Genomic DNA, 25589 nt, shown 5'->3' with positions numbered 1-25589 from the left:
ATTAGGTATTTTTTTAATACGTTTGTCTTTAAAAACGCAGACTTATGCAAACGCTGCCCAAAGTGTACAGTTCGAACACTCGCCGCTTAGCGAATGCGTGTACACGGCACAAACTGAGATCTGTGATGACGTCACTGTTGTGCGCTGTCATTTCCAAAGCTCGACAACTGGCTTTAAACACACAATAAGATGACTTACTGTATGTTTAAACGTAAACATGCTGCTATTTTCAAAAAAGACTCATCAAAATGGGCTTTGCGAAATGTTTTCTTCTTCCTATGGGAGGGTGGAACAAAAAATAATAGCAAAGCACTGTCCTCGCCTGAAGATTTAATTCACTGATCTGACCGACTGGCCTTACTCACTGTCCTGAAGTGTTTGCTTGACATGATGGAACAAAGCCATGTGGATGTCCTGGCACAAGACCCCACATTTGGGATAAAAAAGTGACAAAATACTGAGCACATAACCCCAGTTGTATTTTCTCTTTCCAGATGGACTGGCTCACACCTGAGATGTGAAGTGTGTTATGTGAGCCAAGGTGTTTTCCCACCTCACTGGTGGGGAGAGATGCTGCACTCCGTTGCCATGACAGCAGAGGTTCTCTTTGTTCTCTGGTTCCTGATGAGCAGTGCCCAGAGTAATCCTATAACAACCTTACCAGTTAGCCGAGAACGTCTGGAAAGGGTGTTGATCCAGGCCAGGGAGGACAAAGCGGACCCCAAGCAGCTGCAGCCTGAGGATAACAATACTTTAGGTCTGAACAGGACTGCTGTGAGCCGTGCCCGGCAGAACCTCAGCTCCCAGACCCGAGGGCCTAAGGGCGGGAAGTCCCAGGAGCTGTTGACCGAGCAAGACACCCTGAACCAAATAGACGTGGGCCCCACGAGTGACGTCACCCTCTCCTTGGACGCCATTGACGAGTACGCCTACCCAGACTACAGGGGTAAAGGCTGCATGGATGAGAGCGGCTTTGTGTTCGCCATCGGTGATCAGTTCACCCCAGGCCCTTCTACTTGCCCTTGCCTCTGCACAGACGAAGGTCCTCTGTGCAGCAAGCCTGATTGTCCCAGGGTGCACCCTCGCTGTGTTAGAGTGGACATGAGCCAATGCTGCCCTCAATGCAAGGAGAAAAAGAACTACTGTGAATTCCGGGAAAAGATCTATGCTTCACTAGAGGAGTTTAAGGTGAGTTTATGAACTACATTCACTCTTTTTTTGACATACTCCAAGTGGAACAGAGCGCTGACAAAACCCCCTTTGACGTTCAAATTAGTCTATGGCAAGCGCGGCATAAAAAGTAGTTCCCTGAAGAAAAGAAGAAGGCAGATTTATAATGGCAAAGGTCAGCACTTGTCTTTGTTCTCACTGGAATATTCCTGTAGGCTGAATTTAGAGCTGCAGCTTCAGCAAAGTCTTCCCATATTGATACACTTGTAGCAGTCTTACAAGTGCAAGCTGCTGCATACCTGCAGTATATGAGACATAAAAACCTGTCTCCTAACCATTATGAAACACAGTTACATAAAAATGAACTGAGGTGAAATACCCACCTGTTGAAGACCCATAATGGAAAGGGGAAGGTAAAGTGTTTGCAGAAATATACTGTTGGCGTCTTTTAGGTGCAGTTGGAATAATATCCTCTTCAGAACCTGAGAAGTCTTCTGCAATGGACATTTGTTTTTGTTCCATTTATTTTTTCAAATTGACACATTTTGGAAAAATAAAGCCATGTTATGTAAAACAAAAATGTCTACTGTAGAGCAGTGGTCCCCAACCACCGGGCCGATTGGTACCGGGCCGCGCAAGAAATTTAATTAAAAAAATATATATATATATATATTTTTTATTTTTATTTTTATTAAATCAACATTAAAAACACAATATATACAGTATATATCAATATAGATCAATACAGTCTGCAGGGATACAGTCCGTAAGCACACATGATTGTATTTCTTTATGAAAAAATAAAAATAATAAACCCCCCCCGGTCCGTGGGACAAATTTTCAAGCGTTGACCGGTCCCCAGCTACAAAAAGGTTGGGGACCACTGCTGTAGAGGACCCTGGTTCGCTTCGTCATTATCAACCCTTTCGAGCTGAATTCTCACAAAGTATGTTGACGTCATCGAAAACACATGATTAAGGATGCAGCTATCTAATATTTTAGTCATTGAGCAATCTATCAATGAATTTGTCCGATTAATTGAGTAATTGAAGGAAACATACTTTGTAGCCTCAATGCGGGTTTTAGGGGAAATAGTTGACATACACAAGGATTTTCTGATGACTCCTATTTTTTTTTTCTTATAAATCCACTTAAAACTGAAATTGCACTTTTACCATGGGAGCATCACTCTATATATTACGTATATTTGCGAAAGAAAAAACAAACAACAAAAACTTTGTTGCCTGAAACAAGGGAACATATTATAGATAAAGAACCACACCAAACAAAAAGGCTTGCTGCAGGACTGTAGGCTTATAAATGAAAACATGTAGTAGCACAGACACATTTTAATGGTACCGAAAAAAATTAGTACCAATATGAAATGTCCTAAATAACACAATTTATGATTAACACTCTATCAACGTACACAGTAACAAACACGTGCACTCAGACATTTGCACACAGTGCAAATGAAACCTCAATTAAACATCCCTGCCCCACAGCTGTTTGTAGTCGTAGTCAAGTCATACTACGTCATGCCACACACACACAAACTAAGCTTCACATACAGTAACATAACGTGACTGACATCACATCACATGCAATTATATTACTGATCACAAAGCTACTCATACAGACTTGCCCAGGGTGTACACCGCCTTCCACCCAAATACAGCTGGAATAGGCTCCAGCAACCCCCGCCACCCAAGAGAGACAATCGGTAGACGATGGATGGATGGAAGCTACTCATACACATGCCAGAATGACCAGTCATATTGAAAGGTTTTCCATGTAGTGATACCCCAGAACCCACAAATGGTGATTTGAGTCATCCCTTGGAAAAGTCAGAGGCTGTTTGCAACCTTTACGCAAATGCCTAGGGGACACTAACTTTCCAAAGTATTTTAAGCATTACATCCCGACCACTTATGGTTTTTAGCAAATAATGATGTAACTATGTACGTACGTAACATGTGCACGTGCATTTGCTTTGTTGGTTGCTCGCTAATGATAGCAATCTGGATAGCTAACATAGCTTTTATTGAATATATATTCTATCAGAACAGCAATTGGACTGCAAATTGTTAGTTGCTTCTTTTGGACTTATTTTGTATGTGTGCACACTGTCCCTATGTGTATGAGTGTACGAGACAGTGGTGAGTGAACGCTAAACAAATCCCACAGCTTGGTGAACAATTTTTATTCAATATAATTAATAATTGTGAAGAATATAGATATACACTTAAAATATTATGTTCTGTTAAACCACTAATGGTAACATAAGCTAGCTGGTGGTGTTCTTGTTATATTTTTGTTTGAAAAATGTTATTCTTTGAGCCATCTCTCTGCATCGACACTCCGCTGTTCCCACCACACACACGCATACACACATGCACATGCACAAACCTCAGCACCCGCAGCAAAACCTGCATCACCCAACGGCAGCTCTGCGCTCATGTGCACTCTATTGGAGTAGTCTTACGGAAACGATGTCCATGTATTTTGACTTCTGGCACCAGATTTGATATTTTTTCTACAAAACCCAACACCAGTGAAGTTGGCACGTTGTGAAAATCGTAAATAAAAACAGAATACAATGATTTGCAAATCCTTTTCAACTTATATTCAATTGAATAGACTGCAAAGACAAGATACTTAACGTTTGAACTGGTAAACTTTGTTATTTTTTGCAAATATTAGCTCATTTGGAATTTGATGCCTGCAACATGTTTCCAAAAAGCTGGCACACGTGGCAAAAAAGACTGAGAAAGTTGAGAAATGCTCATTAAACACTTATTTGGAACATCCCACAGGTGAACAGGCTAATTGAGAAAAAGATGGGTGGCATGATTGGGTATAAACACAGCTTCCATATAATGGTCAGTCATTCTCAAACAAGGATGGGGCTAGGGTCACGACTTTGTGAACAAATGCGTGAGCAAATTGTCGAACAGTTTAAGAACAACATTTCTCAACGGGCTAGTGCAAGGAATTTAGGGATTTCACCATCTACGGTCCGTAATATCATCAAAAAGTTCAGAGAATATGGAGAAAACACTGCACGTAAGCGGCAAGGCTTACAACAGCTGGGCCCAAGGTCATCTAAGATGGACTGATGCAAAGTGGAAAAGTGTTCTGTGGTCTGACAAGTCCACATTTCAAATTGTTTTTTGGAAACTGTGGACGTCGTATCCTCCGGACCAAAGAGAAAAAGAACCATATATGCGCAAAGTTCAGAAGACAGCATCTGTGATGGTATGGGGGTGTATTAGTGCCCAAGGCATGGTTAACTTGCACATCTGTGAAGGCACCATTAATGCTGAAAGGTACACAGGTACAAATATGTTGTCATCCAAGCAACGTCTTTTTCATGGACACCCCTGCTTATTTCAGCAAGACAATGCCAAGTCACATTCTGCACGTGTTACAATAGCGTAGCTTCGTAGTAAAAGAGTGCGTGTACTAGACTGGCCTCCCTTTAGTCCAGACCTGTCTCCCATTGAAAATGTGTGGCGCATTATGAAGCGTACCATACGACAACGGAGACCCCGGACCGTTGAACTACTTTTTAAGCTGTACATCAAGCAAGAATGGGAAAAAGTTCCACCTGAAAAGCTTCAAAAATTGGTCTCCTCAGTTCTCAAACGTTTACTGAGCGTTGTTAAAAGGAAAGGCCATGTAACACAGTGGTAAAAATGCCCCTGTGCCAACTTTATTGCAATCTGTTGCTACCATTAAATTCTAAGTTAATGATTATTTGCAAAAAAAATTACATTTCTCAGTTCGAACATTAAATATCTTGTCTTTGCAGTCTATTCAATTGAATATAAGTTTAAAAGGATTTGCAAATCATTGTATTCTGTTTTTATTTACCATTTACACAAGGTGCCAACTTCACTGGTTTTGGGTTTTGTAATTAATAAACTCAATAAATTAATGATTGAAGCAACCAAATAAAAATCTAAGTTTTTTTTCCAATTGATGTAATCGATTAATCATTTCAGCCCTACACATAGTGGTGTTGTTTTATTTGACTTTTAGGGCATATTTTTTTCAAAAGCTGTAGGTAGAAAGTTCCTCTGTGTTTGTCTTACAGAAAGATTTATTAATGTATTGTCTTTGTTTATGTTGGTGTTCTCCTAAGCTGGATTGGACCTACGCAGAGATGCTACGAGTACTCTGCTGATGTAAAAAGATTTCCTCACACAAGCATCATACATTAGCTTTTGTGCTGTGCAGCGGGACTTGCAACAGGCAGGTTGTTATGCATGATTGCCAAGTTCTGGGGCATTGTACTAAGTGCTGCCTCTCTCCATTTTTCACAGTGTGAAGTGCCATGCGAAGGCGCCAGCCTCTGCAATCAGCAGCAATGCCGTTAGAATTAACCTTAGCGCTCTTGATAGGACAAAAGGTGTGCTACTATGCACAAGCGACTGCCAAATGAAGCCTTCCCAGGTTATGCAGTGGCTGCATGTCATTTAATCTGTACATTATCAGTCCCAGTCTTTTAAATTACATGTAGGCTATTAAGAGGCACACTGGAACAATTGAACAGTAAAGTCAACACTTGTCTTGTTCAATCTGTGTTCAGAGACACAAAAAGGAAAGTAGCATAATCTTTTTTTCTACAATTTAGCCTGCAATATGTTTGAGTGGGCTATTTATTGTATACAATCAATGTTCGGCATTACTTGATTTGTGTGATGGTAGTTAGGGTTAGGGTAAAATACAGACAGTATTTGCTGTAATGTCACCTTTACATGTAAGTTAAAACTATCCTATCTGAATGATAGTCATCTCTGTGTGTTCACAGAATAAAGCAGACTGTATCTCTGAGAACAGAAACATAGACTAAGAACTGATCCGGATGATCCTGTTATCCTATTAAATCATATCAAACAAAAAGGTACTGATAAGCACCTGGAATTCCTGGGAATTTTGCAGAATTTGTACATTTTGTAGAAATGGTAAGTTAAAAAAAAAAGTGTTTTTATAGTATCTCCATTTTAAAACATTTATCACCATATTGCTGTAATGTATGTTGACACCCCACTTCAAATCATATATGTTAGGTTTGCTAAAACCTATAACAGAAAGGACTCCCTTCAGAATAGATGCTTAATATAAATGGGCTTTTCCTGATAAATTGTTTTTTTTATTATTGATAATAATGAACTATGGCTTAACAATGACATTGATTTTCAAATATTTATTTTTAAAAAGTGAACACACCCAATAGAGGAGGTGCTGGTGGAAGTGGGCTGCATGCTTCCCCACCTCGCCCTTTACGGCAGTGGTAATGCACACTCACCAAGCTTGTGAAGGCAAACCGAAGACTCCAGGCCAAAAAATTCAGAATACAAATATACACTCTAATACGAATACAAAAACCATAACACTCACAGCATCTAACGAGGTTCGGATACTTGCTAAATATGATGACTAAGTACCCTAAGTTTCCAAAACTGGTCACACCTATTACGTCTTCTTAAGCTATGTCCACATGAATATGAATATTTTTTAAAACGCCTATTTTTCTATGCTAGTGTTTTGGCCTCTCATCCACATGCAAACATAGGATTTTGTCCTAAAAGAGGCACTGCACTTTTTTTTAAATTGTGCCTATTAGAGATGTCCGGTAATAGCTTTTTTGCCGATATCCGATATTCCGATATTGTCCATCTCTTAATTACCGATTTCGATATCAACCGATACCGATATATACAGTCGTGGAATTAACACATTATTATGCCTAATTTTGTTGTGATGCCCCGCTGGATGCATTAAACAATGTAACTTTACCATGAATTGATTAACGTGGACCAAGTTGAAAAACTTATTCAGGTGTACCATTTAGTGGTCAATTGTACGGAATATGTACTGTACTGTGCAATCTACTAATACAAGTTTCAATCAATCAATCAATCAATCAATCAATCAATCAAAAACAAGGTTTTCCAAAATAGGAGAACAACTTCAACTCCAGTTATGGAAAAAAGTGCCAACATGGCACTGCCATATTTATTATTGAAGTCACAAAGTGCATTATTTTTTTTAACATGCCTCAAAACAGCATCTTGGAATTTGGGACATGCTCTCCCTGAGATAATCCTAATACGCACTACAACTATGGGAAATACTGTGCTTTGACTTTCACAAAGTGCCTTATTATTATTATTATTTTGTAAACATGCCTCAAAACAACAGCATCAAAAAACAATGAAGGCACACAGCTTCAGTCCAGAGTATACTAGAGCATACTTGCTAACCTTGAGACCTCAGAATTCAGGAGATGGGGGGGGGGGGGATTTTAGCAGAGGGTGTATATTGTAGCGTCCCGGAAGAGTTAGTGCTGCAAGGGGTTCTGGGTATTTGTTATGTTGTGTTTATGTTGTGTTACGGTGCGGATGTTCTCCCGAAATGTGTTTGTCATTCTTGTTTGGTGTGGGTTCACAGTGTGGCGCATATTTGTAACAGTGTTAAAGTTGTTTATACGGCCACCCTCAGTGTGACCTGTATGGCTGTTGATCAAGTATGCTTTGCATTCACTTGTGTGTTTGTAAAACCCGCATATATTATGTGACTGGGCCGGCACGCTGTTTGTATGGAGTAAAAGCGGACGTGACGACAGACTGTAGAGGACGCTAAAGGCAGTGCCTTTAAGGCACGCCCCAATAATGTTGTCCGGGTGGAAATCAGGAGAAATCCGGGGGGCACTGAAATCGGGAGTCTCCCGGGAAAATCGGGAGGTTGAAACCGATACCGATAATTTCCGATATTACATTTTAAAGCATTTATCGGCCGATAATATCGGCATCTCTAGTGCCTATCATTCACAATCATAATGAAAGACATGGCTACAGATGTAAAATTTGTTTTAATGCATTCTAAATATAAAAAAAATGGAATCAAAAGTCTGTTTACAATGGAGCCTATGGGAGCTGCTCTATTCTGCCTATAAAGCCCTTAAAGGGGAACTGCATTTTTTGGGGGAAATTTTGCCTATTGTTCACAATCACTATGAGAGACAAGAACAAATATGTCTTTTTTTATTTTTAAGAATTTTAAAGATGATAAAAAATGCTTGGAAGATGCAGCTAATGGGTGTTACCGTTGTAGTCTTCAGAGCCCTCTGAAACAATTTTAAAACCCTCCATCAACGTTTTGTATACACACTGCAAGTCGATATATCATGTGGTAACAGACACATTCAGAACAATATGAAATATGTTCAATATTTACTGTATTTTGGTCATTTTAAGCATTGCCGGAATTTTTTTCTTTAGCGCATTAATTTCCGTTTCCATTGTAGCGCACTGCAGAGGACAAATTTCACCACACGTAGTGTGTGTGACAATCATTGGTACTTTAACTTAACTTAACTTTAACTGCTGACTTCTGGCAACAAATGTGTGTTCTACGTCCAAAAACAAATGCGAGTGTGTTCTAATCATGGCAGACTGGGTAACAGACAACTAAAACAACAATTATTGGACAAATGAGAATTCACAACCTTATCTTTTTTTGAATCTGAATATACAGAGGATGAATTACTGCACACAGAAGCATGCACCAAGGAAGGATGAAACGTTGCAGCAGATGGAAGCCGAGAGAGTGAGGTCGGCATGACTTTGACGTTGTAAATTTGGAACTTGTAGCCATGCTATTTCCACATAGATAAAGTACTTACCTCCCCTTTACAGAGAGGAATGCACCTGCTGATAAGAAGAGGGGTTGCGTCCTTCGATACCAGTTCAAACCACCCTTCGGAGGAGTGATTACTCATGTCTGTGCAGACACTGGGCACTCAAGGACGAAATATGGAATTTAACAACAGATAATAAGGCAATGGAAATATACCGGCCGCACGAACATTTCCAGAATGGAAAAGTACCAATTGCATGATCACACAATACAATGCTATACTAAAGTATCAAAGTGTATCAAAAATATATGCATTCTCCACAATCCCCTTCAAGTCTTCCCCAGAAGATCTCTCCTAGCAGAGCAACACTTTTAAAGCCCGCCCTACATTAAAGTAGGTGCTGTCTCGGTTTTCGAGCAAGCTAGCAATAAACAATCAAACCATAGTTACATGGAAGGGGTAGAGGGATGGATGGAGTCAACATCAATTTCGTCATTGTCAGGGAAGGAAACTAACAGTCCTCGAATGTCACTAATGCGCTTGACCCCTTCAGCGACATAGCAAGCCCAGAAATAGTGTGGGGTTGGCCTTTGACAGCCCTAACAATGATGCGGGTGCATAGGGCCCTAGCACAAGGGGTGATAAAGCATCAGGGTTGTTCATCAAATCAAAGGAGCCTGTTACACTCCTCCGGGATACAATATGGCGGTGTCAGCGGGATGTCAAAGAGGCCACGGATACGGGAGTTCCAATGGGTGTCAATTTGGTGCCCACTAGGGTCAGTGGGGTCGCTACTGTAACCATAGCACAAAGCCCAACGGCTGACGTCGGGATTCTAATGTACAATCTGTGTTCTCCATAATACCAAAATAAGTCAGCCTGTGCCCAAGGGCCTATTCTTGAGCCATTTAACAGATTGGTGCACCAGGAAAAGTCAATGCTACCCAATTTGTTGGGGGATAATTCAATTTTTGGCTACGAAGGGAAGAAGTCGGGTGGAATTGTCAACAGGAGGGTAGAAGACAGAGGTGGTGGGTTGCTCCCCACAGATCTGGATAGAGAAACTAGCACACAAGTTATGAATCTGGTCAAAATACCACTTTGGTTTCACACTAATTCCTCCTTCCAAGGGAGCTGCTGGTCCTGGGAAGGGTTGACCTGTATGCAAGTCTTAGGGTGAAAAAACAGTTTTGTTCAGATCATTAAAGCCAATGGCAACGCGTCAACCCAATTTATTTTGGTCTGTGCATAGATTTTTTCCAATTTCGTTTTGATGTTTTGGTTCACCCTTTCAACTTTACCTTGGGACTGTGTATTGTACACCGAGCCGAACATGTGTTCGAGTCCGAGAGCCTTTTCGACCAAAGCTAAGTGGCTATTTTTAAAATGGCTATCATTGTCAGGTCTAATCTTTTTGGGGAAACCATGTCGTGGTATGAGATCATTCAGAAGCCATTCAATAACTAACTTTGCCTCCTCCTTAGAGGTTGGGGTTGCTTCCGGCCAGCCACTGTAATTGTCAACACAAGTCAGTAAGTACTTTTTTCCCCTGTACTGGATTGATCATATCATATTGACCAACGCATCTAAACTGCTTGAACCCTGGGAAGTGGTGAACAGTCATGGAAATGGACTATATGCCGTTAAGACCCTATTGGGGTGGGTCATCAATGGCAATCCTGATTACAGTAAGAAGAGGAGTAAGATTGGCTGCTCCACTACTACTGTCAACAGGATCTCCATAACAAAGCAAGAGGAGCTGCTGCACAATCAATACAACCATGATATACACGACAGGTCATCAGAATACCAAGAAGACATTTCTAGAGATGACATGAAGTTCATGAAGGTCATGACTGATACGTGCAAGCTTCAAGTAGAGTGGCTGTGCCAGCAATCGGAGTGTTGCTGGTTACTGGGGTTCAATTCCCACCTTCTACCTTCCTAGTCACGTCCGTTGTGTCCTTGGGCAAGACACTTCACCCTTTGCCTCTGATGGCTGCTGGTTAGTGCCTTGCATGGCAGCTCCTGCCATCAGTGTGTGAATGTGTGTGTGAATGGGTAAATGTGGAAATACCGTCAAAGCGCTTTGAGTACCTTGAAGGTAGAAAAGCGCTATACAAGTATAACCCATTTATCATTATCATTATGATGTGTCTTTGCCCAACAAACAGTGCACTGCTAGGCAACGCATACTTAATCGGAAAAGGAGGGAAAGATGCAAAACATCTGATGTCACCCAATGGCGGTACATTAATACCACTCGAATTCCTGCAGACAAAGCCTCAAGAGGAGTTGAAGTGGATCAGGAAATGTTTCGGAAGAAACAGAGGAAGAATGGCCAGCTGATATGTTGGAGTATGGGATCGCAGCGGAGGACCCTGAGAGGTCAGTCGCCTGGATCCTGAAAATGACTCTATTGGAGATGAGTCAAACGAGGAAATCACTAAGTGACAAAGTGGATCAGGAAATGATGCGCATTAAAGCTGCACTAAAAAAGAAGACAAGTCCAATACATCTCTGACCTATGCTGGAAACGCTGGTTAAGAGAGTATTTACCTTTGCTACAGGAGCGGCAGAGGTGGAGCAAACAGAGAAGAAGTCTCGTCCCAAATGACATTTTGTACTGATCGCAGACAACGCCGCTCCACGTGGCTCTTGGTTACTTGGAAGAGTCATGGAGACTTATCCAGATAAAAAAGCATTGGTGTGTTCTGCTAAAATCAAAACTGAAAAAACTCTAACTCAAAGATGGTTATTATTTGTTTATATTTATGGCTCCATTGTTATTTATTTTGAATTGTTCATGGCATCCTGCCCTTCTCAATTGGGGGCCGGAGTGTTGGAGCCAAATTTCCTTATTTGTTTATATTGTTTTTATTTATATTTTCTCTAATTGATTGTTGGGTTCAGCATGTTTAATTTCCTTTTCGGCAGATTGCTCCGCCCACTTCCTGTTAGGAACCAGGAAGGGTTGACAGGGAGGTGACTGTTGCTATGGTGCGGTTACTATGGTAGCCTCTTAAAATTGGGTTCAGGTGTGAGCATGGGGAGGGCGATTGGAGGACAAACAGTTTTCGACCGTGTTCGTGGTCGTGTTTGTGTCGTGACGTGTCATGTGGTATCATGTTGTATCGTGCCGTGACAATGCTGTGATAATGTGCCATTCAAGGTCAGCATACTTTGTTATTTAACCTACATTTGATTTAATTTAGATAGCTGGAATAAACGGATTGTCATATCCAAACACAGTTCTACAGTACTGGACATTCTATCATTTACACGCGTCAAACTGGTCAACACAGTCGCCCTCGGTACCAGCCCAAAGGTAAGGGCTGTACAGCAAGGATAGGTCAACATGGGCGGCCACACCCCAAGCTCCAACAAAAATGTCAGTATAGGACAAGAGCCATTCTCGCCCCGCAATGGAGTCAAAGGCCTCCTGGTGTGAATTGTCTGACTGGTGATCGTAACATGTGGCGGGTCGGGTGGTGGTACATACGGACGCAGCTAAGTCAGCCAGGGCTTCCACTGAAAGAACAGTTGTAGCAGTCCTTGTCCTTCACTCGTTTTTGGGAGGAAGTGTACCCAGTACATGTCAGCCATTGCTGGTACTTCAGGCTGTGGTACGAGCACGAACATGGAGGAGCCCTTGTAATGGTTTCGCAGCTTGGTCGCCGTGCCGTCAGGTAACACCAGGGCGGTTCCTTCTGTGCGATATTATATGTCAGGGTACAGTTTGTGAAGCAGATCATTACCAAGCAGGCAAGATGTTTACAGATCGACCACGAAGGGATGTTTCAATGTGTGTCCAGCAATCTGTATGCGTTGCAACGGTACTTAAAGTGTATGTGACAACGCGCGTTTGTCACAATTACGACGGTCAGCTGGATAAAAAAAAAAATGTAGGAGAAAAAAATGATTAGTGAGCGAGCTAAGGCCATGTCCACACAAACACATATATTCTTTCAACACATAGAAACATTTACATTTTTAAAATATCAGTATTCATGTGGTCATGTCCTTCTAAACTTATCCTTCTCTTCTCCAGGGCTGAGAATTTAACATTAGTGATTAATTTCTTCCTTACTGTTGTCACACCACATTGCTGTCTGATTGCGTATACTAATATGTATACTGTATGTAAGAGAATGCTAAAAATGGTTTAGTTTAGAATTTATTTGATTTGTTATGGATCTAAAGAGTGCTTGGCTCTTGTCATCATGAGAGATTTTCTTTCATTTCATGTTCCAGCAATACTTATGAGGTTGTCAACAGATTTTGTGTTGAATGATACTTGTGTGTCATATAAAACACCCCCATTTTATTGGCCCCTAAAGTATGGCACAAACAAAACTTCCAGAGTAGAACAAAAGGAACACAAGTAAAGTTTTTGCTTTGAACTTAGGGGCAGCTTTTTACTCCAAAAATAATTTATGTATTTATTACTTTAAGCGCATCGAGAGTGTGAGACAAGGGTCTCAAAAATGTAATTGAAACAGGAGAGGTCGCCTGTTTGTGAACTTTAGCGCTATAAGGGTGTTAATTGTGTTTTTCAGGTGTCTCCGTGTGAGAAATGCCGATGTGAGCCAAGTGGGGAGGTATTGTGTTCTGTGTCGGCCTGCCCTCAGACAGAGTGTGTGGACCCGGAATATGAGCCGGACCAGTGCTGTCCAATCTGCAAGAGCGGTAAGTGAATGATACTTTCAGAGGCAATAATACAACTTTGGAAAAAAAGACTATTTAGAAAAAAAAAACATTGTGTGAATAAAATGCATATCACTTTTGGAAATAAGGGTGTGTAACAATGCATTATGTAATAATGTAATACATGTTCACCTCATTATGTAATAATTTCCTTAAATATATTTTGTAATAAATGTAGACACATTTTGTAATAAACTGTTACATGTAGACTGTTTTAAATCATGTGACGTCATCCAGGCACTCGTCACAATGGCAGCCATACTGGATGGTTGTAGTTTTCGCATTGCAAAGACAAAGTGTGTAAATGGATTAGCCCCTGATGTGATGTGTCAAGAAATACAAAAATACAGTAGTGAAGGTGTGCAGACTCGAGCTGCAGTCGGTGGGAGCTGCAGAGTGAAAAGGTGCCGGACGACTCTTGGTCAGTCTGCGTTCTCAGTGAAGGCCTCACATCTGTGGAACTCTTTGCCACTGGAGTTAAAGTCACAGTCGGACATTAAACTTTTCTCCACAAAACTGAAAATGTGGCTTGAGAAAAATCAGAAGTGTGAGCACTAGAACTGGATGTAGTAAGGACAAATGGGGCATATTATTTTCCATTTTTATTTTTGTGCTTGTCTTAATCCTTTTGTATGTGTTTTACACTTCTCTCATCTTTTTTCAAAAGCCTAACCAGGGACAAGGGTAGCAAATTAGCCTGTGGCTATAAGTCTTATGTACTTTGACATCAGTTACCTATGGGTAGCAATGTTTCATTGTACTGTCCCTTTCAAATAAATACATGAATGAATGAAATACGACAAATTATGGCTAATAAGTCTTTGTTAAGGTATCGGAGAGGATTAGATGCTATTTCGGGAAAGCGTCATGTTAAAAAGTGTGAGATGATTGACAATATAGACCCCTATGCCGCGGAAGAAAAGAAATGGAGCAACAAAATCAAACTCTGGGCGTCAGTCACCTACTCAGATATCCTCAACTGTATTCTTTTCTTCATCTTCCTGGCATTAAAAATGAACTACATTAGTGGCCCCGTTGTAGCATGTTTAAAATAAATTCCGGTTTGTAATATATTATATATAATCATTACTATATCACACGTCACTTGGCAACAGGCACCGTCTTTTAAAGGCACACACTCGCACGCACACTGCTCTAATAGGAAATGTCTCACACCTACAGTCTTCTCAATGTTTTACTTGATTATTATTTTTTAGCATGCAATGTGCAATGCTACATTTTTGTTTACAGAAGTATTTATTCAAGACATAAGCGGTAGAAAATGGATGGATGGATGGATAAGTATTGTTTCCCAGAGGAAGCTCTTAATTTATTTCTTTGAAAATGATTCCATAAAAAACACAATTTTTATCTGGTCTAAAAAGAACAACATTATTCAAATTAGAATTTTGCTCAGAGTAAGATGCAGTGTATGCAGTGTCATTTCAAACTACTAGTATTTGATCAACAAATAAAAACATGTTTTAAATTTTTTATGAAAGTATTGGAGAATTTATTTCTAGGCAATATTGCCCAAGCTGACCAACATCAATAAATTACTATGTTTGTGTGTTTGTTTTTTCGTCTCTCGGTTGGAGAAAGGAGGTCTCACTCTCTGCAACGATTCTCAGTACCTAAGCGTGTGTATATTACATTAGAACTAACTGAACGCAGTGTGCCCTCTTTTCAGTCATCCACAATTCGACCTAATTTTTCCAACAGGGGAAAAGATACACTTTAAGATGTTCATTATTTATACATTTTTTGCTGACAGAAATAAAAGTCCATTCTATATTTTTGTTTATTTGGGGATTTAAAGATAACTAAAAGTTGGTTACCGTTCAATTACAGTACAGATGTAAACAATTCTACGGTTATGAGAACTAAAAGTTGATATCATTTTAAATGGTTGCTTCCATTATTTTATATTATAATTGCATTACATTGTAAACACTGTATATTTTTTATTGATTATTTCTTCAGTTTAGCAGTAGGATGTAGACAAAAGCGCTAAGTCTGTCTGCATGAAGCTACATAATTTTGAAAGTACAGTAGATTGTTGCATATTGTTCTAATGTGTGGCACCTTGAGATACGAATGTGTTTATCGACAGTCTAAAAGTAACATGTCTTCCTTCACATGTTATTTTAGCAATTTTATGCATTCACATGTATAAAATATAAAAATCGCAAATCGAATCACAATCGCAATTTGGGAGTGAAAAATCACAATTAGATTTTTTACTTTACACCACTAACAAATGTTGTGCTACAAAGGCATACGTTTAGACCAGGGGTGTCGAACTCAAATACAGAGTGGGCCAAAATTTTAAACTGAACAAAGCCGCGGGCCGAGGTTGAACAAATTAACCTTTTAATAAGGACCCAAACAAGTTATGCATTGAATATTGAACAAGCAAGGCTTATATAACTTTATAGTGACATGCAAAATCGAGTTTCAAATAATAATAATAATAATAAAAAAATATCAATAGCATATCAAATACAATTTAAATACAAATTGAATGCCTCTTTTCTATTTGCAGCCTTCTGAGGTAAATATCAACATTAACTTTTTCCACAAGCTAATACATTTGAAAATAAAATAACAATGAATAAACCAACCATTCAGGACTTTAAACTGCTCAGTTTGCAACACACTGATCTAATCTGATGTGCCCAAGCCAGATACCTGGCATCTTTTCTTGGATGCTAGTTCATTAATACGGGTCTCAGGCTTTGAGCTGAGGCAACCTTCATTATCAAACGAAGGTGTTCATCAGTCATTATATCTCGTAGTCCACCCAGAACACAGTCTTGGGGGCGTGCCTTAAAGGCACTGCCTTTAACGTCCTCTACGAGCTGTCGTCACGTCCGCTTTTCATCCATTCTAACAACGTGCCAGCCCAGTCACAAGATATGTGCGGCTTCTGTACGCAGACACACGTGAATGCAACGCATACTTGATCAACAGCGATACAGGTTACACTGAGGGTAGCCGTATAAACAACATTAACTCTGTTAGAAATATACTCCACACTGTGAATCCACACCAAACAAGAATGACAAACACATTTCGGGACAACATCCGCACCGTAACACAACATAAACACAACAGAACAAATACCCAGAACCCTTTGCAGCACTAACTCTTACGGGACGCTACAAAATACACACACACACACCTTGTAGCGTCCCGGAAGAGTTAGTGCTGCAAAGGGTTCTGGGTATTTGTTCTGTTGTGTTTATGTTGTGTTACGGTGCGGATGTTCTCCCAAAATGTGTTTTTCATTCTGGTTTGGTGTGGGTTCACAGTGTGGCGTATATTTCTAACAGTGTTAAAGTTGTTTATACGGCTACCCTCAGTGTAACCTGTATCGCTGTTGATCAAGTATGCATGGCATTCACTTGTGTGTGCGTGCAGAAGCTGCACATATTATGTGACTGGGCCAGCACTCGTTGGACTGGATGAAAAGCGGACGTGACGATTTTCGGGAGGGGCACTGAAATTTGGGAGTCTCCTGGGAGGGTTGGCAAGTATGAGAATTAGCGGTGAATGCGGTGTTACCGCGGCACCGCCGCTGTATATAATCGGCGGGCCAGCTCTTGTGTTAATTTGATATTGCCTCAAGGGCCAAATTAAATTACACGGGGGCCAGAGTTTGACACCCATGGTTTAGACAAAGAATTAAAATGCATTTCACTGTTAGGTCGGCCCTGTTGGCAGCCACAGTTATCGCCTTTTTGTCGATAGTTGTTCCGTTTTCTCACGTTGGTTTTTGATGACGGCTTGAGGTCGAAATAACAATGCCGTTTACTGCCCGCTTTCGTTTTTTGATGCCATATGAAAAGGGTGTATTTCAAAATGTATTACAAAATGCGATTGCTGCACTTTTTTAATGAATAAAATTTGGTGCATTATGTAATCAACCACCTAATTTGATCCCTGAAAAAAAACTAACAGATCGACAAAAAAATTTAATCTTCATAAGAATTATTTTTTTAAGTCTAGTAAAATGTTTAATTGGTCAAACCTAAAGTAAATGTAACTTTATTGATTAGAATGGAGGATGTGATTCCAGGCTAGCAACAAAAGCTACAGTAATTGTTTAATCTACAGTATTATCATACTTATAGGCAAACATTTTTCATTTCAAAATGTATCAAATAGATAGATATATATTTGAAAAACCATGTACGATTGCCATTAATGGAATAAATATATTTTTCTATTTCTGTTTAATATTAGTATTTTTTATTGTTATTATTATCTATCATATAGTATTATCATAACATGATCCATATTACATGAGTGTATGTCTTCCGACATTTCAGTGCACCGGTCATATCAGTAATACTTCATTATTGTAGTCTTTAACTTGCAACACTGCATTAAAATCAATACATTTACTTTCAATTTAGATAATGAAAACATCCTACTAAATTATCCTCTCAATTTTAATGAAGATGAAATGTCTCATTTTGCTCCGATAGTTTTTCTAATTAAGGCATCAAATTTGTTGGTTTATTACATAATATACCAAACTGTTACATTTTATTCCAAAAAATGCAGCACCTCCACTATATTACAAAATGCTACCACTAATTTTATAACAAAATGTGGCAGATTGTTACTAAATGTGGCGTTATTACATAATCAGGTGAAAATGTATTACATTACAAATCATTATTGCATATTGCACTGTTACAGGGCTTTTGTTTTATTTGAAAAATAATACATACGTGTGCAGTGCCATCCCTGGGTTAGGGATGAAAAGTAGAGGATTTCAACTACCTTGTGGTCTTGTTCTCAAGTGAATTAAGAACCGATCATGTGATCAACAGGCCAATCTGTGCAGCGTCTATAGTGATGTAGACTATTGGTCCGTCGCAGTGAAGAAGGAACTAAGCCAAAAGGCAAATGACTACATTTATTAGTTGATTTACGTTCCTACCATCGCCTATAGTCATGATTTTTGGTTAATGACTGAAAGGACAAGATTGTGGTTTAGATGATTTCCTCATTAGGATGGCTGAGCTCTGCTTTAGACCAAACATGGATCAGCCAAGTTTCAGCCAAGGCCCTATCATGGAAACCAAGAAAAGTTTGAGTGTCTCTCAACTGGTCTAGGAACATCTCAGGATCCCCACAGAGGAGCTGGATGAGGTAGCAGACATACTGTATATATAATGTATGTCGCTGTGGGGATAATTATTCTTCATAGGAATAATAATTGTTTGTTTACCAACAAGCAGGACATTTCTTGTTTGTTATGTAGAGCAGCAACAATTAATTGATTAATTCAATCGAAAATAACTTTGATTTCTATTTTGTTGCCTTGATTAATCATTGAATGAGATTTGATAGTGCGCCCGGAATTGAAAGGGATCATGCTATAATTTTTCTTTCTACATTTAAAACTCTTCCTTGTGGTCGACATAACATATAATTATGTTTTTTTGGTCAACACTCTGCATAGATTTTTTTACAGAACGTCTTTAAGCCGATTTCTGACCGCCAGCCATGTTGTAGTTTTTAGCGCTTCCATATGGATTCTACTGACAGATTAGAACTATACGCCTCTTTGTATTTGAAATGGCAACAGCAGAGGATGCACGTGCATGTACAAGTCAAGTCAACTTTATTTATATAGCACATTTTCAACAACTTTTTAGATTGAACCAAAGTGCTTTACAGGTTAAAAAAGCATACAAGCCAGTCTCTCCCACAACAAGAGGATAGAGAAAAAGAAGGAGCTTATTGACCACAGTGTTGGACTACAATGACGGACTTTTTTGCTCTACCATATGTGGAGATCTCTGCTGATGTCACGTTTGGGAGAAACGCCATGAATTGGGCAAATTCCAAATGACTTGTTTAAAGGAGGTATAAATGAAGGCGAAATTGTTTTCTAAATATCTCTGCCATGGTTAAATTTCAAATTTCCGGGACTTGTGCAGATCCCAAACGCACAAAAACCGGTACCGTAGGTAAGAATGTTGGTTTTGCATAATTAGTTCAATTTAAAGGGGAACTGCACTTTTTGAGGGAATTTTGCCTATCATTCACATTCCCTATGTAAGAAAAGAAGACGTATACAGTATCTTTCCTTTATTTAGGCATTCTAATTTGTCATATACTGTATGGCAAATAGGAGGTGGCTAACAGTGAAGCCAATGGGAATCATCTATTGCTCCCATAAAGACCTCTAAAAAAACAACCATCCATCCATCCATTTTCTACCGCTTGTCCCTTTTGGAGTTGCGGGGGTGCTGGACAAACCCCATTTACATGTTGTGACCTGAATATTAACCAGGTGTTCGTAGTGTTGTTTTTTATAAGCGCTAGCACTAAGGAAATACTTTTAGTGGCGCTGTGATCACAGATAAGTTACTAACTAATGCAGCTGTTGACATACTGAGCTGGTGAGCTGCTGCATTGCTTCTGAGTTGGTAAAAGGTAATTCTAGATTAAAAGTCATGCCTCTCACTTGTATTGTTGAAGGTGGTGGCTATAAACTGAGAATATGGTCAACTTTGGCATTCAACATTGATCCCAAGATGGCAAGAAAGATACAAAAAAAACGCTGGTTTGTGCCCACCTATTTTTTTGTTTGTTTTACCATTGTGAAGAATGGGAAGATATAAACATTTGATCATTCGGCATCCCAGTGAGAGCAGACAATGTACAGTATGTTATTGTTTTATTATGTTTGTAGTTTGTATTTTTTGTTTAGCTCTTAGCAATACTGCTACTTGCTGGATCTGCTTATCACTCAGCTTCTAAAACTTCCAGCTCATCCTACTTATATTCAGGGTAGGGTTGTCCCGATACCAATATTTTGGTACTGGTATAAACATGTACATCGATACTTTTGAAAATAAAGGGGACCACAAAACATCATTATTGGCTTAATTTTAACAAAAAAATCACATGATACATTAAACATATATTTATTATTCCACTCAAAGAACAATTTTAAAGATTAAAATTACTATTTAATGGCATTAAACTCATTGGGCTTTCCTTATTGCACTCTGCCATAATCTAGGATTAGGTTATAATAGAATTAAAGTCTTTATTGACATTATATTAAATGCTTCATGATTATTTTGCCACTCTTGGTCTGTGCTTTAAGACAAATACAATATCTACTAAAATCAATAATAAGGCTAAAACTACACAGATAAGACGTGTAGCAGGTAAAACACACATTGTTAAAGATAAAACACAAATTGTAGGAATTTGCTAAAACATTCAGTCATTTCACTTGCATTAGTTTACACTTCGTAGGCGGTTTTGACTGCACTGACAATTGGCAAAGGGCCAACCAGCTGTATTCACACGTCCACGTATCTGTATGGGCACAACAGGGGAGCTTGTTAACAACATTACCTGTTGCTCTTTATACTCCTTGTGTAGATTTGAATGTTTGTTATTTGGATATTTAGCTAAGTTTAAAGCAAAGTTGGTCATGTTTTAAAGCAGCGTGGCACTTCCGTGTTTAAAGTGTCACTTTTATGGTTAGTTTTAAAGCCCAAATGCCTCCATATTGCGCTTTATGCATCCTCTTTATTAATCAGTAGATTTGCCGTTTTTGCCATTCTTCCTCTCCACACTGTTTCTGCTTTTATGCGCTCTGTGTGTGCATGTTGACACACTCAACACACGCCTCAGCTATGCACAGCAGCATTCGGGTGGAAATAAAATGTACCCTGTATTTTTCAAAGGCAGTATAGTGCCTTTTTTAATTCATTTGTACCTTTTAGATCATTCTATTTCCTAAGTAGTCATTGTTGGCTCTCATGAAGTATGCCATGATTAGTAGTTATAGTTGTGGTAGAAAAAAGTGAATGTTGCGATGCGTCTGTGAATTTAGTCTGCCGTCATATGCTTAAGATTGGTTGGTATCAACACTTCATCAACAATTGCATCATCAGAGAAAGTTAGTTTAGGGTTGAAGTTGCCTGGAGGTGTTGTTTTAGTGCGGTTTTGAAGGAGGATTGAGATGACCTTTCTTTTACACCTGTTGGGAGCGCATTCCACATTGACGTGGCATAGAAAGAGAATAAGTTAAGACCTTTGTTAGATCGGAATCTGGGTTTAACGTGGTTAATGGAGCTCCCTCTGGTGTTATGGTTATGGAAGTTAAGGAAGTAGTTTGACATGTACTTCGGTATCAGGGAGGTGTAGCGGATTTTATAGACTAGGCTCAGTGGAAGTTGTAGTAACAGACACATTCATAACAATATGTAATATGTACAATATTTACAGTATTTTGGTCATTGTATGCATTACTGGAAACTGGCCCTAGTGTGTGAATGTTTTATATATATATATATATATATATATATATATATATATATATATATATATATATATATATATATATATATATATATATATATATATATATATATATATATATATATATATATATATATATCCATCCATCCATCCATTTTCTAGCGCTTGTCCCTTTTGGGATATTGTTTTTTTTTTTTTTTACAACAAAAGTCATTTACCATTGCTATCTTGGATTAAAAGACACTTTAATTGTGTTAGGAGTGTATGTGTATTGATGCACGTTTGTCTTCACTTTTATTTGCAAGGCATGCAAGTCATATTTTGGGCACTTTTTTTTTTTTATAAACACTAATATGACTTGCATGCCTTGCAAATAAAAGTAAAGACAAACGTGCATTGATACACATACACTCCTAACACAATTAAAGTATCTCTTGATCCAAGATAGTGATGGTAAAGGACTTTTGTTGTAAAAAAAGCAAAACCACTTACTCTCAAGTCACACAATTATCTTCAGCATAATAAGCATTTTGTGCTAAATTACATTGCAGAGTGTGTGAGAAGTGGCCAAGATCGCATACAAAAGGAGGCCCTTTTATGAGTGGAGTGCCTGTGAAGATGAAATAGTGTTCACCTTGCCCTGCCTCAGGGTCTGTGGGTAGAATGAAGCACATACATACAGTATGTTAAATACAACTACAATTGTTATTGGAATTGACAGTAAGGTTGTACAATATAGGGCATGCAAGTGTGACGTGGAAACACATTGCATTGTGGGTCTTGCTGGACTCTGAATGGCTTATTTACTTGTTTATTATTTATTGTCTGTGTAAGGTCCATTGCTTTTTTTATTTGTACAATCCATTTTAATCCAGTTTGTTGCTCGCTTTCACACTGTATATAAAGCGTTTATCCAACAAGTATGTCTACCTAGCCCCCATAATGCATTGCAAAATCATGTGCAGTGTTGGCGCTAGGAATTTTCAAAATGGGGTCCCAGGGACCCCATCAAGTCATAAAAATGGGGTCCCACAGTAAATTTTTGGGGTCCCACTTTTTTGTAACCGTTTTGAAAACACATGATAAATGTATGCATTATCTTGTTATATCTCACATCCAATATTGTGTTTTGGAAAAAGGTTGTCATAAACGTTACTTAATTAATTAAAAAAAATAAAAATACAAAAGAAAACACATTTTTATGCATATGTAAATGTATTCAGTTATAAACATTCATTCCCTTTCTTTTTTCCTTCATGGATCTAAACTTTACCGCTGCCGGTATTTTTTTCTATATTTGTATTTAATAAGTTGTAGGTGTATTTATGTCAGTAAAAAAGTGTAAAAAGTTTTTTGCTTCGGTCATGAAATGATGATAATGGTGTGCCAGGGCATACATACATATGACACATTTAATTGATTATTCTCACCTTTATGTAGATCATCAGTCGTTTAAAAAACGCCTCATCTAGACTTTCATGGCAAATAATGCCAACAAACTTAGAATTTTGCAAGTTAGTTTCATTGTCATTTAATACAGTGGCACTCAATGCCTCTAGCATTTCATCTCTGGCTTTGTGATGGCCATAAGCTGTGTTCCCCTTTAAGAATGGAAATATGTGGGGTGAGTGACAACAATACATCGGCCCTGGAGGGACCGTCTCCCCTGCGCTCCTCGACCATGGTCTGGGAGCTGACAAGCAGGAAAGGTGTAATATAATGTTTCTTGGTGTCTGGTGAGGCTGGATCTTTGAAAATCAGTGCACCCGGTCGTAAAGGTGTTCTTTTTCTTAGCCCGCTTACATGGTATGCAAAACATCTTTCCATCTTTATAAGTGAGCCATTTGCTGAAAAGTGGCTCCTGAAGCCACTTTTCATTGAAGCCTCGCTTCCTGGGTTTATTGCTCGCCATGAAGAAAACAATAACACGCGGGGGTCCTAATATCATAAATGCAGTATTTGTGATTGACAAAACTTTCCGCGAATCAAAATGTAAGAAATTGTACCGGAAAGTTAATTACTTTGAAGTCGACCAATAAAAACGCAATAAACGGGGAGGGAAATTTGACTCAGTAATATAAACAAAACAAAACACCGGCAGAAAGGGATAATCGATATAAAAACAAGTAAACTGGAGTTTATGTCCCGGGGACGCGCAGACTTCCGGAAATGCACGTCTTTTCTGATTTTAATGCGTAAAAAGACACAAAAAGTGCATTAATGCCAACAGTGATGTGGTTTTTTTTAGCCCTATAGTCAGTGTTTGAGTTGTAACGTGAGCTTTGTAAATACACAGACACAAATAGGACCATTACCTTAAAGGAGAAGGTGTGCACCACATAATATGTTGTGTGTATATAGTAATTTAGTAAAAAGGAAAATAATAGAAAGTACTTTATTGATCCCTGGGGGAAATTCAGCACCACAGTTCGCTCACAATAGACAATAAATACTATACAGCATTATTCACATGTGAATAATATAAATATATTATACATATCTGGGTTTAAAAAAAATGTTTAAACCATGTGTGGGTTTTTTCCCAGGTACAGTGGTACGTTATTTTTCATAATTATCCGTTCCCAAAGATCTGACCAAGACCGAAGACCTATGTAGTTTGCCAGTTCTTTATTGAATTCAATAGTGTTTCTCACCTTCTTTATCAAAGTGCTTGCACTTGCAATGTTCTTTGGGCCTAATGGTTTACAGTGTTTGGTAGTTTATTAAAAATAGCAGATACCGTCTGAAATCCTATTTACCTAACACGCCTGATTAGACATTGCGCTGGAACGCCTCACCACGTTAAGCAGCGCATGAACAGCACAGGGAGAACTTTGCTTGATAGATCCTACTCTGACTCAAAGATAGGAAACAGACACATAATTGTTCATCGTTCTGTGTGTGTTCTACATTATTAACAAATAAACCACACACATAATGAAGATAATTAAAATAATACCCTGGCCAGAGTCTGTCTATACAATATGTGTCCAAAGTGAGGTCTATTTTTATTGGCCCTTGACATGTTCTGAGAATTTCATGAATTTATTATAATGAGGTATATTAGATATGACACTAGTAACAACTATTTGCTTTGTTACCTATAACATAAAACCTAAGATAACAATGTTTTTTTTTACAAATAACTTAGCATACCATATACTGATTTAAATGTAATTAGTTTTACCATATTTAATGTACAAAATGTATCAAAGTGGCTCACGCATTATTTAATTTTTCTGTATCTGGCCTTCGGTGGAAAAAAATTGGACACCCCTGGTCTATAGTGTCCCAACTCTAAAAGAGCCACTATCCATTCTTCCAAAACACTGAGTCATCAACGCTTAGGATTTTTTGTTTTTGCACTTGATTCCGCAAAATGATAAACACGCAAATGGAGTAGTCTGTTGAACACAGTGTACAGCAAATTATTAGTCACTTGCCAATATTTTAAATTTGATTTCTCAAAATGTCCCTAGTTTTAAGAGCTATTCAATTAGTTTTTAGTCATTGACTAATCTTAATTTTAGCATGAACAAATGTATTGTATCTATTCTAGTTTAACAATGTTAAAATTGAAAAATAACGGTTCAAATAAGATATTTTGGTTTTACCCACTTAGAAAATGTTGTTTAAAGATTCTGCAACATCTCAAGGATGCTAAATTTTCATAATTGCAAGTTGAATAATGCTTATTTTCAGAATTAAATACTTATTTTTATCTCAAACGTCCTGCTAATTTCTAGATATACAAACC

General features: G+C 38.6%; 1 protein-coding gene across 1 annotated transcript in view; it reads left to right on the top strand.

Moving 5' to 3' along the window:
* The window catches only part of vwc2 (von Willebrand factor C domain containing 2), a 157060-nt gene that overhangs the window by 48363 nt on the left and 83108 nt on the right, over positions 1–25589 (top strand). The window contains exons 2-3 of the mRNA XM_062058671.1: positions 495–1188; positions 13378–13507. Coding sequence (XP_061914655.1) covers positions 571–1188; positions 13378–13507 — 748 coding nt within the window. The 5' untranslated portion in view covers positions 495–570. The remainder of the gene's footprint in view (positions 1–494; positions 1189–13377; positions 13508–25589) is intronic.

The sequence above is a fragment of the Entelurus aequoreus genome, linkage group LG09 (genome assembly GCF_033978785.1).
Source record: "Entelurus aequoreus isolate RoL-2023_Sb linkage group LG09, RoL_Eaeq_v1.1, whole genome shotgun sequence".
Classification (NCBI taxonomy): Eukaryota; Metazoa; Chordata; class Actinopteri; order Syngnathiformes; family Syngnathidae; genus Entelurus; species Entelurus aequoreus.
The sequence above is the reverse complement of the archived record's forward strand: the minus strand, read 5'-3'. Positions and strand labels throughout refer to the sequence as shown.